We start from the raw sequence: 20,119 nt of genomic DNA on the forward strand, positions 1-20,119 counted from the left end.
AAGAGGCAACATCCATTCCCCTGCATAAAGTTTTCCAAATAAAGAGACCCACCCACTCACCGGCGGTACTACCACATCTGCTCTTTTGTCTCAGGAATTCTCTAAGAGAGAAATTCTGAATGAAGCAATAGCACTTAGGACTTATATCCCACTTCACAGGGCTTTTACAGCCCTCTCTAAGCGGTTTACAGAGTCAGCATTTTGCCCCCAACAATCTGGATCCTCATTTTACCACCTCGGAAGGATGGAAGGTTGAGTCAACTTTGAGCCTGGTGAGATTTGATCTGCCAAATTGCAGGCAGCTGGCAGGCAGGCAGAAGTATCTTGCAGTACTGATTCTAACCACTGCGCCGCAGTAGCTCTTTTACTCATTAAAGATTTTTCACCCAAAACCCTTGCAAGGCACAGTATACAAACTTTCATTCTTTCATTCAAGCTAGGAAGAAGTATACATGCCATTGTAGACAACAAGAAGAATAAGAATAAGATTCTCTCCCACCCAGATCAACCTTTGGTGCAATTGTCCAACAACTATCTACCCAAGTGGTGGTTGGATGGACTGAGGATCAGAGTAGCACTTTGCCAGGAAATATACAAATATACAAGATCCAAATAGAGCCTGGATTAAAAGTCATTCAGACGTCTTCATTCTTGACAGTATCAGAATCTCTGGAATCATACGATTAATGTGACCGAAGTTGATAATCTGTGGGGGGAAAGTATCAAATAAGTTAAACTCCCTTGCAGTTTAATCTTCTTGACTGCAAATAGTTCTATTTCTTTCAGAGGTGAACTTGCAATGTTTGCTGAAAAATGAAAATGTTCACATATTGAAACTTACTAAGTTCCAAAGGTGGAGTAGGACTGTGGAGTAGGACTATTATTGTCTACATATCTGGCAACCTCACAATTATCCCAGGAAATGAAAAAACATTTGGACAAAATTAGGCTGTAAACAGCATGTGCTTATAACAAGACAGGGCAACTTTTCCAGAAATCTTTACTCTAAGGTAGGGGTATCAAACTCATTGGCCGTGGGCTGGGTGCGTCATGTGCATCACCCGCATTCTAGTCGTAATACATCACATCCCATGACCCCACGAGTTTGACACCCTGCTCTAAGGGCTTTGATCAAATGCTTGCTACAAGCCTCATCAAGGAGAAATTAACATAAGAACAAAGGTCTATCTAATTCAGCAAGAGCCAATTATATATTCCTAGGAAACCTACAAGCAAAACGGTATAGGACCACCACTTTATACCCTCCTCCAGCACTGAATGCCAACTCTGATGCCAGGAGAACTACATAGGCATCAGAACTAATAGGTATTGATAATTCTTATACACTGCAAATTTGGCCAACAAAGCGGAATAGCATAGATACAACAATGTTTGCTGGCTTCATATTTTCTCATTTCAAAAGTCTATCACAAGATAGGATCCCATACATTTAAAATTCCAATCCAGAGCTCTGCAGAATAATCACGCATATTCTAAAAAACAAAAGGATGTGGTGGGAGGAAATAACTTAGCAGATATTTATTAAACTGGTGTATGTCTAAATCTAGATTAATGGCTACTTGGTAGTTAAAATTTGTCATTCCTCCTCTAGGAAAATGACACTGAGTACAGGAATTTCTATAAAGCAGAATGCTTCCTCTGTTCTGGCTTTGTACTTCAACTCCTAGGAGTACGGAGGATTATTTCATTGTTAAAAAAGGGCTAAGGAAAATATTAGTTCTCTTTCATGGCATGCAGATTAACTCTAACTCCTATATGCCTGAGTGGACATTGGTTAAATATTAATTTTTGCACAAAACCAAACCAGGAAATGTTGGTTGGCAAAGATTGTTCAGATAGCTACCAGAATGAAGATTAATAAATCATGCAAATGGTGGCTTTCTTGGTTTCTGGAGCATATTTGAAAGTTAATGCTATAACTGTGCTCAATACTAAATTTAGTATGCTGGGTGAATATGGTCAGTATCTCTATATAGATCCAGGTTCTTCATGGGCTTTAAAGTTTACCTCCACTCTGGGTGATATAGCGGACCCATGGTAGAGCCTGGTACCCACTCTTTTCAATGATCTTCATGTACCGTACCTGGTCAGAGTGAGATAATATATAAGAGAGAGAAAAAAGAGAAAAAAATGTACATTAACTATCTTTAATTCATTCAGATTTGATGGCATCTCAAGGCTTCCACTGAATTTTAACTTCACACTATATTGTGGTCAAAGGATCTTTTTCTCTCCAGTTTAGAATGATAATTATCCCAGGGATTCCCAGTTGATGTTGCAGCGAGAATGGACTGGAGATTAGCGGAGCTCTGATGAGCTCCACGAAAACCAGTCAGTATCAGTTGTCAGGAGCCTTGCAGTGACGGTGAAGAAAGGAGAGGCGTTTCGTGGATGGCAATTTCCTCACTAGGACAGAAACAAGTTTTCCCAATTGGTGGCAGGGGTGGCGGCCATTTTCTCACGGTCGTCTTGAAGCTGGGGCAACCGAACTTAAGAATTGTGCTAGAGCGATGTTTGGACAGATGCTGGAACTGGGTGAGATAACTGCCAACTCTCACTTAAAAGAATTTTTTTGGAAATTTGAAATCAATGTTCTTAAATTAATTCCAGAGCTTGGAATAGCGGCTATTTGACACTTTTGGAACAAAAAAGGAAAACCCTGAGACTATAAAATAAAAAGCCGAAGAAGAATTAATGTAATTGGGAAGCGGGGGGGGGGGAACCAAAAAACAAAAAAAAAAACCAATGAATTTCAGGAGAAAGTATGTGTATTTTAAATTCCCTGGATATTTTGATCAATTAGGTGTACATTATATGGAATAGAAATTCAGAGTGCCATCTACTGGAGTTAAAAAGTGCTACAAAGTTTATCAGATTTGGTGAGCGGAATATATACTAAAACAGATAAAATAAGAGCTGGAAGAGTTGACTTTGGCTACAAAGAAGAAGATAATTTGGTGATAATGAGGGAATTTAAGGAGTGCTTGTATTTGTCTTTTTTCTTTTTTGCTCTCTTTGAAGAAAACTAATTGTTAACTGGATTTGTCTAATTTTGGAATTGGATAACTATTAGACTATATTAATATAGCAGAGCACCTATCTTTGAAGAGAAGAGAATAATTGAAGAAAAGAAAAAAACAAGGAAATTAAATAGACTTTAAATTTGGACTAATTGTGAAAAGAGATAATTGGGGAGGTTTTAAAAGATTTTCAGATTGTTCTAAAATGGAGTTTCTGATATTTGGAAATATTTGGAAGAGAGGGATAGGAGAGAGGGTGGGGGGGAAGATGAGGAGGATAAGGAGGAGTGGAATGAAGAGAGAGGAGAAGGAGAAAGGAAGGGGAAGTAGAGTAGGAAAGGATGATGGAGGGAAGAAAGGAGGTAGGAGAGAGGCAGAAGAAAGAGGTGTATGGAGAGCAGAAGAGCCAATGATGGGTTTTTATCTTTCTGGGCGTTGATGCCAAGAGGAACTGATGTAATTACTACTTAATACAATAGGATATTGGCTATGTAATAGTATACGTGTGATTGTATGTTATGAAAATGGAAAATAAAAAAGTATATTTAAGAATAAAATAAAAGAGTAAGAGATGATGGATAAGGGGGAAAATGTTAATAGAAGAGAGGTATAACTGACCCAGTCAACACTCTGTCCATAAAGTATGTATGATGAAAAAACAGAAAAATTGCTATAAAACCTTTTTAAAAAAGAATGATAATTATCCCATGTATTTGGCATATAGTCATTTGAATAAATGTGAAAAAAAATTGCAGCAACTAGTAATAGTGGCCTGTTCTTAACTGCAACCAACCACAGTCTGAACAGCTCACATCCTTCAGTCATCCTAGCTTTCTTTTCTCTTCCTCAATACCACCTGACCTTATATAGTCCCAAGGTCAGAAACTATTCCCACTCCTCCATCAAATCTGGCTTACCTGAATCCCAGAGACCGTGAAGTAGGGGATTTCAAATCGGACCGAGATGGGTGGCCGACCTTCCAGCTCTTCCTTCTCAACACTGGGCAGCCCAAAATGGGCTCGCATCAAATATTCTTTACCGCCCTGCAAATACAAAAAAGTTCTTCCTGGTGATCTGAATCCAGATTTCCTGGCCACTTGTTCCCACAGTGCGGCTCTAATGACTAGAAGACAACCCCACCACCACCACCACTATTGGCAGTTTTTATCATAGCCCAAGCTTCATTATAATCTAGTTGGAAAGAATTCAGTACCTATTATAGCCCCCCAGCAGTGGCTCTTACAATATTTGTCAGAAACTTCAAGATACAGTTAAAAGCTCTCCAATAAAATACGGCCCCACTCCAAATTCAGCACCATATGACTTAATGAATGTTCCTGGTGAAGGTCTAACTGCTGCTGGTGTGAAAGATGCAGGGCACCGTTCAGAGAAAGACAAAAGGATTTTTTCTTACTTGGAAGGACTTTATGTTCCAGACAACCGTATTCTTTTCAGGCAGATATTTGGCATTGCCAATGTTGGTTTTGAATTTGGGTGAGTCAGCATCACTTGGGACAGGCACACTTATCTCCACACCATTGGCCACTGATTGTTTCTTGAACTGGCCCTTTGCCTTTTAGAGGGGGGGAAAATCAGAATAAAAATAACATATGGAAAAAGACATATTTCCCTGATGAATTAAGTCTCTGACACAAGAGAAAGATCCAAAACTCAAGATGGTTTGGAGTCATTTCTTTTTACTCAATGAAGGCAGACATGCTGTTTTCTGCACATTCCTTTGGAACACAGAACATATTGCAGAGTGTGGAATCTTAGAGCCGGATGGGTCTCAGGAGTCTTCCAGTTTAACCTTACCCCGTCCCAGTCAAATGGTTGTCCAGGCTATTTAAGATCTGGCTGCTCCGGCAGGCTGGGGGGCTGTTGAAATAGCCAGCCCCACGGTAACTATGAATGTTGTGTATTTTAAACTGTTGTTTATCTGTCTGTCTATTTATCCCCTTCCTCTGTTTATTGTAGAGTCCTTCGGGTGTGGGCGGCATACAAGACCAATAAATAAATAAATAAATAAATACATAAAATATTTCTGAAAAGCTGAAGTGACGGAGCAGCCACAATCTGGGAGGCAACAACCTATTCTTACTTTTAGGTGGGATCTCTCTCTATGCTTGCCAATCGGAATCAATCAATAGCATTGACAGGAATAAAACATAAGAGGGTGCGTTTTATTAGCATCTAGTCTTTCTTTTTTTTTAAGACTGGAGCTTGCAGATAAAGGATGATATTGCTCAAAATAATTCACCTTAACCATAATCTCCACTCGGCTGTGAGAGAACTTCTCAATGACAGATTCGATCCAGATGAGAGGTTTCACCTTATTGGGATGGGGAGGGGGAGAGAAAGAACAAAAGATATGCATGAATTTCAAAGCTTCCAATATAATAGAAAATGTAGAATAGTGTAACGATTATTGCATTAAATATGATGAAAATTATCATCTCCTTGGAGCCGTTATAATTAAAACTCCATTAGTTTTAATTAGACTGCATAGTTGAGCAGCCTTATTTAATGTAGCAACAGCAGGAATAATACTCTATGAGACATAGTCTAACAATAGCAGCAATAGTACTTAGACTTATATATCGCTTCACAGGGCTTTTACCGCCCTCTCTAAACGGTTTAGAGTCAGCATGTTGCCCCCAACAATTTGGGTCCTCATTTTACCCACCTCGGAAGGATGGAAGGCTAAGTCAACCTTGAGCCTGGTAAGATTTGAACTGTCAAATTGCAAAAGTAGCTCCACTCTAACCACTGCACCATTGTGGCTCATCATCAACAATCATTTATAGAGCTTCTAAATCAGTGGTGAAATTCAATTTTTTTTTATTACAAGTTCTGTGGACGTGGCTTGGTGGGCGTGACAGTGGAAGGATACTTCAAAATCTCCATTCCCACCCTACTCTGGGGCCAGCTAGAGGTGGTATTTGCCGGTTCTCCAAACTGCTCAAATTTTCTGCTACCGGTTGTCCAGAACCTGCTGAATTTCACCCTGTTCTAAATAATTTTTGATTGCAGCAGCATAGAAATATGTTTAAGTAAAATCAAGAATGGCTAATTTACTTGTCAACTGCTAAAATGTCATCAATACTATTTAAGAACTGATAGGAAGGAGAGAGAGTCCCGGTTGGCAAAACTGCCCCAGCTATCTTTAGCTGAAAAGTATTGTATTCTATTTGGCAATGGCACTTAGATTTACTGTATATGCCTCCCTGCAGAACTTTACACCATTCTCTGGGAATCTTACAATAGAATCATATCTGGGTCCAACAATCTGGGTCCTCGTGTTACCAATCTTGGAAGGATGGAAGGCTGGGTCAACCTTGAGCCCCATCAGGATCAAACTCCAGGCTGTGCCCACAATACTATATTCTAATCACTGCAGCAGCAAACAACATATTTAATTTTATTTTGCTGGGGAAATGCTCAGAAGAAGAAGAAAGTGCTGGGATTCTATCAGATTAGAGCATATCTAATTATCTTGTGTAACACCGAGTTCATACTTTGCATTAAACGATATAACTCTTTTTGGGCTGGTTGCATGTGTTATATGCATGGCTGGCTTGTTGGTGCAAAGATCCCTGACACCCTATACAGCCATTACTGGGCATTTATCATGCTTGTCAAGTTTTTCAGATATCTCAATAGACAGTTTTCTGATAGGCAAAGAATCTGCCTGCTTGAAAACAGAAACCATTAATTATCTGGACATATTTTCTTTTGTTCTCTCCTTACCAAAATAAAACCTCCCTTCCACAGCACTTTCTACTATTTTACAAATAGGCAACTGCCACTCTTGGACGTCAATCATTAGCAAAGTGTAGGTGTTATCTTGGTGAACCCAGAACCAAGGGAGGGATGCCTATCTGAGCAGAGGGGAGATGGTACATGAGATCACTCTTGCTGTGAGTAAAGTCCCAGAATATTTTTTTTCTCTGTTCTGTTGCCAGGAACAAAGATTTACCTGTGTACTCAGGCGATACGACATAAGCTCAAAATCTCCATCAGGGGGAATGAAGGAAATAGTACGATCATTGTCAAAACGTGATAGCCGCACGCACTGGTGGAACTTGACATCCTCGAGTTCTACAGACTTATTTTTTCCACCTGAAAGTCAGAAGTTATTAAAAGACGCATATAACCTCTGGCACAGTTTCAACACTAGACGTATTAAGAAACAATTGCCTGTTTTTGGTTGGAAATGTCACAGAACTTTAAATCTTCAATGGAAGCGAAGTTTCACAAAAGAAAAGGAAAAAAATGAGCCCTACTTTCTGATAATCAAATCCTATGCTGCAAAAGAAACATATAAAGTTAGGAACAGCTTTGCGGAGCGGAAAGCTAAAAACTAAATAAAATTTAACAATACAAAATTCCAATAAAAAATTATAGCATAGTTGTTCTGACCCCCCACCTTGTTCGTTCAGAAACGAAAGCCAAACGAAGCTTGCAAAGGAATGTCTTTATCAGTCCCGGCTCGAGCTGGCTGCGAGCCCACAATAAACACAGATAAAAGGCTCTGGCAAAAAGTCTTCACTCAAACTAATACCAAACAGAATTACATAAATCAAGACACTTATCCAAATGCTTTTCTCAATGGTTACACACGAACGGAGAACGTTGACTTCTGCAACCAGGGCGTGGCACCATCAGTCTTTTTATCCGCAGGAGAAGACCCTAACGAGCAACAGCTGCTCGTTATCACCTCCTATGAGTCCTCAATTGTTCCTTACGTCGGTCAGCCCTTCTCCTACGTGCATCCCGAAACAACTCACAGGAGGTTTCTGTGTCAGCCTCTCTTGTCTCCTCCCCACTGACCCAAGGCTCAGTCGTTACCTGGGGACCAACTAGTCTCTCTGAGCCCTGCTCGGAGTCAGACCCCTGTCCAGGGCCCTCCGCCTCCTCCAGGCCTGACTCATAGGGGCCCTGGCTGTCAGAGTCTGAGAGCAGCTCCAAAGGCTCCAGCCGAGCCACTACACATAGTCTATTGAAATTAAATCAAAACGTATGGACTTTTATAGACATTCTCAAAGCAAATTTGCAAACTTGCTCTTTCTCCTAACTTTATAACCAATCTGCCACTTTCCATAGATGGATATGAAAGTGCAAAGACATTATTGATATGAGACTCAAATCTGAGACTCGCCTAATGTCTACTCCTCCCCAAATGCATCTGTCATTGCACTGTGATGTACTTACGTCCTGTGAGCTCAAAAAGGACCCTGTCGTTGAGGCCCAGGCGGAGCTCCGGCATGCCAGAAAGGAACACCTTCAGTTTGATAGAACCCACGATCTCGCTCAGCAGGACGCCCCCATTGGCATTAACCTGAAAGACAAAGTAGGGCCTGAGGTCCTCCATTTACTCTCCACATCTTCTCCATGGGGAAATATGGCTTCTCCTCTCTTGAACATAGTCATGCTGAAGTTCCCAACAAAACCTTCACCACCATTAAATCAGAGTGGGTAATCCTGTGAGACTCAAACGGTGGAGTAATAATGATAACATGAAATATGAATGACATCAAGTAAAATAATTTTATATTTATTTTAAAAAATTAAACTGAATTGTTACATTGTCCTGTCGCTAGTTGTCCCATGGCAAGTTGGCCATGGCGAATTGTCCCACGGCAAGTTGGCCATGGTGAGTTAACTGTGGCTGGTTGTCCCATTCCATACAGTGATGGAGAACCCATGGCTGAAGGCAAGTCTGATTAATCGTTCTCATTGTTAGTAAATTCCTCCTTAGTTCTAGGTTGCTTCTCTCCTTGATTAGTTTCCCACCATTGTTCCTTGTCTTGCTTTCTGGTGCTTTGGAAAATAGATTGACCCTTCTTCTTTGTGGTAGCCCCCAAATATTGGAAGACTGCTATTATTGTCACCCCATTCTTCCTTTTCACCAGACTAGACATATCCAATTCCTGCAACTGTTCTTCATATGTTGTAGCCTCCAGGCTCCTAATCATCTTTGTTGTCCTTCTCTGGTGACCAAAACTGGATGCAGTTTTCCACATGTCTTAGTATAAAGCTATAGTAGTACTTCACATGATCTTGATTCTATCCCTCTGTTAATGCTGTCTAGGATCGCCTTGGCTTTTTTGGCTGCTGCTGCACACTGCTGGCTCATATTTGATTGTCCAGTAGGCCTCCAAGATCCCTCTCGCCGTTAATGCTATTGAGCCAGGTTTCACCTAATCTGTACCTGTATATTTGGATTTTCTTGTTTAAGACCTTACTTTTTTCTACACTGAATTTCATTTTGTTGGACAGGGTCCAGTGTTCAACTCTGTCCAGATCCATCTGGATCTTGAGCCTATCATCTCGAGTGTTGGCTATTCCTGCCAGCTTAGTGTCATTTGCAAATTTGATGAGTTCCCCTTCAATTCCCTCATTTAAATCATTTATGAAGATTCTGAAGAATATTGGGCCTAAAATAGAACCTTGTGATACCCCATTGCTTCCTTCCTTCCATGTAGATATTGAGGACTACATGTTGAGTGTGATTTGTCAGTCAGCCAATGAAAAAAATGAACTTGAGATTTATGGCTTTGACCTAGAAATTATAGAAGGAAGAGTATCATGATGTAGTGTAAGTTTAAAGAGGTGAAATTGTATTTATAATTACTGTAAAGAATATAGGAAGTCATTTCTTTGTATTTTTTCCTTTTCTATTTTTCTTTTAACTTTTTTCTTTTCTTGCTTTTGATTTCTCTTTACTTCCTTTCTTTTTTCTTTTTCTTTTTTACTTTATATTAGTTTATTATTAGTTTTATCTTTCTAAACATTAATAAAGTTATATAATTACAAAACTACATATATAACAAGGCAGATGCACAGGTGCAGAAGCAAAATGAAGACCTTTCTCTATTTTTCTGTCCGTTGCCAAAATGATAGTCTTCCTCTGCTTCATAGGGTTATTCTTTGAACTAATTTTCCATGTTTTTCAGTTGCTCAGTTAAAGTATGCTTAAGGTATGACGTTCTTATAAAATTCTATGCCAACTACACTTTTTTCAAGTATGTTGGCTTTACTAACTTAATAAAATAACATAACATTTCATTTTTATATATATTAAATTTTACATTATTTAATAAAGATAGTTGAGGTTGTTGAAAAAGTGTAATGTATCCTTAGCGTTTAAATATGCCACCATGTTCATGGCATAAACTCAAAGTTCACTATTTTTGTACCTTACAGAAATTAAAATAGCTTTCTGAACCTGTTACAATCATGTTGAAGCTTCTAAAAAACTCATTTATATAATCTTCCACCACAAACAATTGACGTCTGTCTCACCAACAGGTTAACCGATTCAATGACATCAATGAAGACCTCATTCTTCTTATATTTGAGCCCCTCCGACCTCCAAGAGACGGCGTTGGTGACAGTGGCTGGAACTTGGGATTTAGCTGTCTCCAGTTTGTTGCCCTGCTGAGTGATGTACCTGCGATGCAGGGAAAGAATTCTTCCTGATCAAACATCCGACTACAGAATAGCTTCTCTCAAATACATTTTGTTGTCTAGAGTATCATCAAAATATCAACAGCATTTCAGTTGGGCAGGGAGGGGAAGGGAGTGCTGGCACATGTATTTTCCAATGCAAAAAGTCCTTCTTATTAGTAGGGCTAAGAATGATCTCTCTCTGAATCCTTCCTAGTTATAATGCTGAGACACACCTGTATATTTGACCAAAAAAAATTAAAAGTTCACATTCAAAAACTAGAATCTACTTATACATGCACATTAGGATTTCAAGAAAACCAAGTTTAACAGAAGATGGGACCCCATGGACAGAAATGGGAATGAATTATGTCAAAGGAGGAACAGGAGGATTGGGAACTTATTGAAAATAAGATACCAGAAGTTCAATTTCATAATGTTCCACCCCCAACATTAACAAAACAAAGCAGACATCATTGTGGATGCATAGGGAGTTTTGGCTGAACTCAGAGTTACAGGAAATTGAATAGGGCGTAATCACCCAGGAGGGATACCAAGAAGCCATTAATATCTGCAGAAAGACAGAAAGCTTAGCGCAAAACATGCATTTAGGACCATAAGGAACGTTAAAAGCAATAACATTTTTTTTTAAAATTATGGTAACAGTAAAAAGAACAATTGCAAAGAAGTGGGCCTCCTGCCAAGAGACTGGGAGAACTACTCAACTGTTTTGCTTCAGTGTTGCTCCCAAGGGGGATCTGTGTTCCACCTAAGTGAAACTATTGGCAAAGCTAGAGTGTAGTAACCCAAAAAAGATAGTGATGAAAAAAAGTTTGTCTCCAGGATAAAACTAATTTTAAATTTGAAAGTCTGGCAGATGTCATGTAAGAGTCCCTTTCTGTGATCTTTGAAAAATGTACTGGTAAGTATGAATATCTAAACTAAAAACCTAAAATTGTATGCATCTTGGAATTTTGTTTCATTGCAACATTTACAGTTTTTAAAATCCTGAACAGCAGCAGAAAAACAGATACAGATCCTAGAAGAACAAGTACCGTAAACAGATTACTTACTCCTGCAAAATTTTACTATCTGTCGTCTGAGGAAACCCGAAGTCCATCAGCTCATCCAGTAGCTCATACACAATGACAAAATTGTCACGGATGCTCTCTTCCTCCAGCTCCTTGAAGTATTCAGAAAAAACCTGACAAGGAGAGAATGGATTTCATACTAAAGAATTGAAGCTATTATTACCCTGTAGTGAAGTTTCCAGAATTCGTATTGCTTGGGTCAATGTCTCTTCTGGAATGTCCAGTTTTGTGCACATATGGAACTTGGAAAAGACAGCAGGTAGGGACTCAGGTCAAACTATTCACAGGGGTAGGGAGGAGACTATAAAAGAGGCTAAGTATAAAGTTGGGTGAAGTAACCTCCCTTCAACCTATTCTTAGGTCCTGTAAACGATATTCCCCAAACTTCTGTTAAAATATTTTCTTATTCAGAACATCCATCAAATTGAGTGTTCCAATTCCACTATGGCTGCTTCAGGGGGGGGGGGGGTTTCCTCCTGGCATTACTGCCGGTTCGGTGCATGCAGTTGCCTATGGATAGGTCTGCACATGTGCAGGATATTTTGAAAGGTCAAAAAAAAAAAGATGTTGCAACGACCGGGGAACCAGTTCGGGGACGTGGCGAGGATGCCATCCCCACCGGTGACCCAGTCACCATTTCCACTACTGGTTCCACTGAACCGGTGCGAACCGGTAGGAGCCCACCTGTGGGCTGCTTCTCTATGCGTAGGGTGTTCTGCTGTGGCTTTGTACTAGAAGTAAAGAAAGTACTTGGAGATGTGAAAGAAAACTGAAAATCCTCACGAGAATGAAGGTTGCTGAGAGAAAAACAGAATGGTTTTGAAGGATAAATTGCTTTAGTTGTAGGCTCCTCACTCTTCGCTATTCTAGCTAATCAGCTGTTATTCATGTTCTGATACCTCTGAAGAGGTCTTCAAAATTACCACTGGTCCAAAATATCTCTTGTAAATCATTGACAAGTATTAAATGGAGTAAGTGAATGAAAATGTCATTTGCTGTGGGCCCAACTGCTAATTTAAGTTTACACAGCTCCTTGGTGCTAATCTTTGAAATAGATTCTATCATATTGCCAGGACTGCCATGCTGCTGCGCCAGCCATGCTTCATCAGATGCCAGTCTGCCACATGCAACAGGAGAGGGAACTGTGGGGCGGAATAAGGTGCGGGGCTAGCATGAGGGGGATGGAAACTCCTCATCTTGACATTCCGTGAGAGCCACTGGCCATTCCAAGGTCTCCTCATGGAGTGAAACACCTTCCAGCCTTTCAAGCCAGGGACCAAAACAGTTTGCTTGAATGTCATTGCCCAGAGATAAGCAGGGGGGTGGGGGGGAAGTGGGGAGGAAGAGAATAATTAACCAGATGCCATGGATGTGAAAGTTTAGATCTGGCTTTGCTACACTGTCACCACTTGGCTGTACTTTTCATAAAAATTGATTCTTGAGTCTTTCTTTTCTAACTGATTAAACCGGGACAGCTGACACATATTTATTTACAGTTATTTAATACATTTATATAGTTGTTTGTTTTATAACCAACTGGGCAGTTCCCAATCAATGAAGGATCACCTTCTCCACACAGAAACCTTTCTATAAGGTCATCCTGTGCGATTATGGGCAAACAATAATTGAATGTGCATGTAAATAACCTCAGATTTATTTTCTCAGATTTGGATAGAATTCAGAAGTGGAATAAACAGGAAAATGCAACAAAAAGTTAAGGAATGGCAAATGTCTATGGAGACTCACAGCCACCTCGGTCATGGTTGTCCCAAAGGTGTTTTTTCAAGAGGCAACTGGACTTTCTGGATTTTCTTTGAAGATAATATTCATAATAATGTTGCTTCATTTATTGTTTTCTTCGTTGTCTGTTATGGAGGAGCTTCTCAAAAAAAGACCCCACAGGAGCTCCTCAGAACGTGTGGCTATCCCAAGTGGGCCTTCATCAAATCTCCAGAAAGACCCCACAGGAACAATAAGGGACAATGATGAGAACAATAGACAATGTTGTCATTCCGTACGTTGCGGGAATATTGGAAAAGCTCTGGAGGACCTTCAGCCAAAGTAACATACCTGCATACTTCAAAGCCAAGGAACACTAAGGCAGAAATCTGTCCACCCCAAGGATAAAACACCCAGAAACAAACTGAGCCATGTGGTACATGCAGTACAATGCAGTGAGCCATGTGCAGATCCGTACATTGGGGAAACAAAACAACCACCTCATAAACGCATGGCACAACATAGGAGAATCAACCCACCTGGACTAGATTCAGCAGACCATCTGCATTTTAAAGACAAAGGACACCCTTTTGAAGACAGCAAAGTTCACATTTTTGGACAGAGAGAATTACTGGTTTGAAAGAGGGGTCAAAGAGCCCATCTATGTCAAAATTGAACAGCTCTCTCTCTCTCTCTCTCAACAGAGGGGGAGGGATGTGACATCATCTATCTCCAGTCTACAACACAGTCCATTCAACAGCTCCAAAAATGTTCCACACCCATTTGCACCACTCAGATAAACCTCCAATTGACTTAAATGACCGGCTAAAAGAATGCAAATGATTATCTGTCTGCAAGGAGTATAAATCCTTCCATTCCCCAACATCCAGTCAGAGCTGAAGAAGCTTCTTGGATGAGAAGGGAAACGTCTTCAAAGAAAAACCAGAAAGTCTAGTTGCCTCTTGAAAAAGCCCCTTTGAGTTAAAGAATGGCCACTTCCTTTTTCCTTCTGAAGTAGGAGAGAATATTTTTTCCTTGGTGTGCTGAATGTTTGAAAAAGGCTACATACCTCAACCACTTTATAGAGAAAGGAATATACCAGTGAGGCATTGGCATTCTTCATGGTGATGGCCACCACTATATGAAAGGTTAAGGATAAAGATGAGACATATATGAACAGTTATATTGGACACCTGTACTCTAGAGAGAATATTAACACAAAGGGCAAAACTGCATATACTACATAGTGGTTAGTTGAGAGCCAACATGCATAAATGTGTTACTGTGGGGGGAAAAGGGCACTCTTGTCTTAATCAGAGCTTATCAGGTGCATAAACATGCTTATTGCAAATAGCATGATCAATAATTCCACTTATGCATCCAAAAGTAAAGGAAAAGAAGTAACAGAGCCACTTGGAAGCTTGGAAATATTGTCTTTTTCCCCCCTTTGAGCATAAAAATTCATTTTGTTGGATAAGGCCCATTGTCCAAGCGTGTCAAGATCTTTTTGAAATCCTGAGTTTGCCTCCTGGGGAATTTGGCTATTCCTGCCAGTTTAGTGCAACTCCCAAAGGGACCTTGGAGTCCTAGTGGGCGGCCACTGAAACGGGAGCCAGCAGTGTGTGGCAGCAGCCAAAAGAGCTGATACAATAGGCTGCAGCCGAGCTGGTGGAGCGCCCGCCCGCTCGGAACAACCGCACGGCTCACCTGCACTGGCCGCCTCCCTGGTGCAGCCGGACCGGAGCACTTTCTCTTCTCAGAAAGGTCTTCTCAGGGGAGCTGTGGCAGCCTGCCTGTCCCTTTCAGGCGGTACTTCGACCCCCCCCGGGAGGGAGGGGGCCGGGGGGGGCCATAAAGGGAGCAGGAGTTCCTCTGTGAATGGAGTTGGGGGGGGGGGAGTTCAGGTTCTCTGCCATTCAGGCACTCAAGGTTAAGGGCTGCAGCAGAGAATCCCAACTTTTCCCCTCTCCCTCCGTTCGGAACAGGACGGCGGCAGCCTCTCCACACGCTGCCCAGTTACGGGTCCAGCCTGCTCTGCCCTGCAGTATCCAGGTGGGGGGGGGGTTTCCTCTGATTGGGGGGAGAATTTGGTTGCAGAAACGCCAAGTGGGGAGTAGCCTTGGAGGGCCTGTTCCTCCTCCCCCCTTTTCCTCTCAGCCCTGTAAAACCAGAAATCTCCCCCCCCTCCAAGCAGCAATTGAGACTGTGCAAGGGGGGGGGGAGGGCAGGAGAAGACAATCGGACAAGAGGAGCTGAAAGCCAGGAAAGACGGAGCAAATCCCAATTCTGCAGCAAGAGGAGTTTCTGCAAAAGGGAGGGGGAGGGGCAGCCGCAGTTTCCGAAGGCTTTTGCTTTTAGGCAGGGATGCTGGCCGGCACTTCACTTCACTTGCCGCTCGCAACCGATGCCCCTTCGGCCCGCCAGCTGCAGCCCTGCCGGTTGGGCGGGGCAAGCATGGTGTAGGCAGGCAGGGCAAGAGAGCGAGTGAGCAGCAACCGGGCAGGCAAGCGGAGTGAGCGGGGGGGGGGGGGGGGGAGGTCAGGGGAGGGACCATTCCTGGCATTGGTACATGCTTACTGGATCCCCTGAAACCTACCTCTGATTAGAATTATAAAAATTGATTATATGTATATATTTGTGTGTGTGTGTGTGTGTGTGTGTGTCTTTGGTTATTCGGGTTTTCTCCCGCGTAAAATTGGAGGTGTCTTGGCGACATTTCGACGAAGTCTCATTCGTCATCTTCAGGCTTCGTGCTTCCAGGAGTGCCCACACTCACAAGAGCCACACAGGATGTCACCACCAAACATCCACAAAGAAAGCAGACAAAAACCCACACTGATGAGGAGGCACGACCAAGGACCAGAAGCCAGACTGCAAATGCACCATCAGCCTCTTTAAACCCCTCCTATCCTTACATGAGACACAAACCCCCAACCAATCAGAACACAGCCAAGCTCCCACCCAATCAGCTCAAATCCCCACTGGCAGTTAAAAGGAAGAAACAGCTGAGATCTCACATTGCTCCTGAAAGCACGAAGCCTGAAGATGACCCATGAGACTTCATCGAAACGTCGCCAAGACACCTCCAATTTTACGCGGGAGAAAACCTGAATAACCAAAGACCTACATACTAACACCCGCGAAAACCTCAGAAAACATATATATAAACATATAAACTTTAGCATGACGAACCTTGCATTAGCTAAGGCTACTATAGCAACCATAGCTTATCCTGTGCAATCTATTTTGAAAGTCATAAATTTTATGTTTCTTTAACATGGAGCTGTCACTGAAAACCTAAGTAACTACAATTACTTCAGAACTGTTAACACAACATGGATTGAGAGAGGTTATCAACTCCCATCTGTGTTGAAACAGCTCTATTCCTTCTCAATAAGTTTCCAAATTCAGTTCAAAAGGCTGGGTTATACTTTAAAGCCCCGTGTGGGTTGGAATTGCTGCCAGCTCTTTCTGCATTCATCCACACATTATTTTGAGGCCCTGCTTGAAGCAGATCCGCTTTTGTTTCAGGTGTTAAACAGAGATAGATTGGAGATACACACATCTTCAAAAGGGGCTACTAAAATTTAGAATGATCTCCAAGAAGGCCCACTTGACCCACACATTATGAGGAGGTAGGAGGAAAAAATTAAAATGCCAATGTTGATCGTTTTAATTCCATAAACACATCAAAACAATTATCTGTTATAAGGCTACATGTTTTATTTGACCCAGACCTTTACTCTTTTTTTCCTATACTGTTCAAGTTGAGCTCGAACTGAAGGCTCAAGTTATAAATTCATAAATAAACAAGAATGCATATTCTAATTGACTCAAATTATTCATCTTCTAATTGACTCAAAAAAGCAAATAAACAATTATCATTGCATACCAGCACTGATAGTTAATATGTGTTTTATATTGAAATTGTATTCCTTTAATTATCAAGGAGAAACTCTTTCTCATATCTTGTATGAAAGCTTTTCTGAGACATCTGCAAGTAATCCTTGATTCACAACAATTTGTTTAGTAACATTTGGAGTTACAAAAGCATTGAAAAAAGTAACCTATGACCAGTTGATCAAAATTAGGCTCCTGGCAACTGCCATATGATCACCATTTGTAACCTTCCCAGCTGGCTTCCAACAAGCAAAGTCATTGGGGGAATCCAAATTTGCCACCACATGATTCACTTAACTGTAATTATTTCCTTAACAACAGTGGCAAAAAAAAAAGGTTGTAAAATGAGGTGCAATTCATTCTGCTAACTCAGCAATGGAAATTTTGGACTCAATTATAGTTTTAAGTTGAGTACCACCTGTAGCTTTCCTTTGAGACTAAACACTAACTTACAGGGCGTGATCCCACAAGGCAAAACTTACACACACCCTCTTTCTATCCCTTGGTTAATGACAATTTCTAGTGCGTACACAAAAGCATTTGCACACAGCCAAGTACAAAGCAGGGCGTCATTCTCAAGTATGGCCATATACGGTCTCCTCAACCACTACAGATCTGCTCTTTGTAACAAAACAAGAGGCTTATTTTCTTGTTTAAGACGTACATTTGCAGCGTGGCTGAATCCCATCACTTCTCACTCGGGCTCTGAAAGGATACAGTAGAGGTTGCTATGCTTTATCCAAAGGAAGTGGACTTTTCCATGGGAGAGGACGGGGGTCAGGTCAGACTCTTCCTCTTTTTGCATGACGAGCGGCATGAAGTAATCAATCTCCGACATGCTGACATCTCCCTTATAGTTGCGGCTGATTAGTGGCTACAGTAGACAAAAGTGGTTAAACAATGTAGAATTCAAAAACAGTATGAGTACGTATGTTTGGAGTAAGCACCGGGAGAGGAGTCTTTCCTCTTACTACAGTGCAAAGCACGTCTTTTCCTCCAGCTGCTTCTCAATTTAGACATCAGTTTCTTTAAACTGATGTCTAGATTCTATAGCCTTCAGGCTATGTTGGATTGCATATACGAGACACATTGCAGATCCAGGCCGAATGAAAAAAGAGCGATTCCATCAGTAGCAACACTGGCGGATGAGCAGATGTGCTTCCGTGTATCTGTGGTGAAAAATGGAACCATTGCTTGGATACCTTGAGGGGGAGCTTCAACAGTGGGAGCCCCAGACTTCAACAGGCCCCTTCTGTCAAGAGCCTGGGGATGGCTGATAAAAACTGCACTGTCAACTTGCAAGAACAAAAAGATCCGTAGAATGCAGGGCTTCAGACTCAATTTGAGGGCTATTGGCGGCGGCGGCAGGATATAGCTCCAACTACCAGTACTGTGCTTAATAAAATCAACATGCTATATACAGATTTGGGGTGTTTTAGGTCCACTTTCTGAGTAACAAAACAATACAGGGGGACAGTTGGTTAACTTTGTTACCTAGATACTAAGGGTAGTGGGTGCATGTATGTGAAACAGAATATGGGGCTTGTTTAACATACAGAAAATCATAGTAATATACTAATGATAGTAGTAAGAGTGAGCAATTCTCAGCTTACATATTACTTTAATAATGTTGTTGAAATGAAACCACAATGTAGAACTTGGAAAAGGAAGGAAATAAATGAATACTGTTAATATGTTGTCTTTACCAGCTTTAAATGATAACTTTTCATACAAACTTACTCTAAAGGTTAGTCTTGCTCTCAAAAATTGCCACACACTGTAATGTTTATGCCAGGGAGAAGGTTCTGTGCTCTTGTTTTCAGCCATTCTGTTACGGAAAGTCTCAAAAGCCATTGGCATACCGATAATTCTTTATTGACAGTATTACTTCAAACTCTTTTCCGGCAGTGGAAGGCAACTCCACAGACCAGGCATGCCAGCTGTTTAGCCAAGTCTGCTATCCCTGAGCTGCTTCCATTTTGTTTCCTTACATGATGGGCAAATCCAGCTTCTAGCAGGATGAAAACAACTGTGCCCAGATTCCTGTTAGGAAAGGCTAAATGTTTCAGCCTTTGGGGGATAATTCCTTTGTGACTCCCCATCCCTGCACCACTTTCCCAGGTCTCAGCCCTAAAACAGAAGCAGAAAACCTAACTACAGAACTTCTTGTCTTTCTTCAATTTCCTCACCCGAAGGAAAATGTAGGGAAAAGAGAATGGGTGGAGAGGGAGGCAGACTTGTCAGGCAGTGCTGATGAAAGAGAAAGATCAAGTCAGGAGCTACAATCGAGACATCGAGGGTCTAAATCCGGACTTTTACTCCTCTTTTACTCCCCTTTCTTTCATTTGCATCCCCCCCCCCCCGGCATGGGAGGGGGAAAAAAGTCAGGCCCTCCACTAGGATCCTCTACCAAAAGAAGCTTTACCTGCAAACAAGCAGGAAGGCCAATATTCGTGGACCTTCGTTACTACCGAATCAAGGGGATTATTATTCTCCCGCACACAAATATCTGAAAGCGCCAGAGAGGAAGAAGCGAACCGCAGTGAGACTCACCTTCCCTTTCAGGTCAAGGATGAAGATTGCCGAGGCAGACATACTGTCGCGCCGACCTACTTCCTCCTATTCGACGGAGTTTTGCAACCACCTGAGCCAGGTGAGCCAGCTACACCTTCAGGTGAGCTGCGCTTCTTAAAGGGAAAGACCTGCTCGGGGGAGTCAGGGAAAACCTCCAACAGACAGGAAACGCGCAGCAGCCCTGGGACTGCAATTGTTCGAGCACGGTTACTTTCTCAAAGGAGAAGCCGGCTCCAAAGGCTGCGGGGCGGACATGGGGGGACGGGGGGGGGACGGGGGGGACATAGACCCGTTTTCTTGATGAGCTCTCGGGACAGCCGCGAATTCGTCATTCTTTTTCGA

The 20,119-nt window shown here is 41.7% G+C and overlaps 1 protein-coding gene across 1 annotated transcript; it reads right to left on the reverse strand.

The window, feature by feature from the left end:
- Window positions 1-278: 278 nt before the first annotated feature.
- On the reverse strand, window positions 279-19,876 carry AP1M2 (adaptor related protein complex 1 subunit mu 2). Its single transcript, XM_032210869.1, has 12 exons — window positions 19,757-19,876; window positions 17,921-18,077; window positions 14,373-14,440; window positions 11,567-11,697; window positions 10,350-10,497; window positions 8,256-8,382; window positions 7,021-7,163; window positions 5,302-5,373; window positions 4,456-4,614; window positions 3,959-4,084; window positions 2,029-2,104; window positions 279-706 (listed from the first exon to the last, which is right to left on the reverse strand). The coding sequence occupies exons 1-12, from the start codon at window positions 19,796-19,798 to the stop codon at window positions 684-686; spliced, it is 1,272 nt and encodes a 423-aa protein (XP_032066760.1). The 5' UTR covers window positions 19,799-19,876; the 3' UTR covers window positions 279-683.
- Between the last annotated feature and the right edge of the window lie 243 nt (window positions 19,877-20,119).

Source organism: Thamnophis elegans, chromosome 2, assembly GCF_009769535.1.
Source record: "Thamnophis elegans isolate rThaEle1 chromosome 2, rThaEle1.pri, whole genome shotgun sequence".
In the NCBI taxonomy this organism is placed as follows: Eukaryota; Metazoa; Chordata; class Lepidosauria; order Squamata; family Colubridae; genus Thamnophis; species Thamnophis elegans.

What these genes read in the sequence shown, in the direction of transcription:
- AP1M2 (XM_032210869.1), bottom strand. Translation starts at nt 19,798, where the DNA reads ATGTCTGCCTCGGCAATCTTCATCCTTGACCTGAAAGGGAAG. An exon ending in TTGAATCGGTTAACCTGTTG is followed by an intron (nt 8,383 to 10,349) that starts GTGAGACAGACG and finishes TTTGTCTTTCAG; the next exon opens with GTTAATGCCAATGGGGGCGT. An exon ending in GGAACATAAAGTCCTTCCAA is followed by an intron (nt 4,085 to 4,455) that starts GTAAGAAAAAAT and finishes TTGTATTTGCAG; the next exon opens with GGCGGTAAAGAATATTTGAT.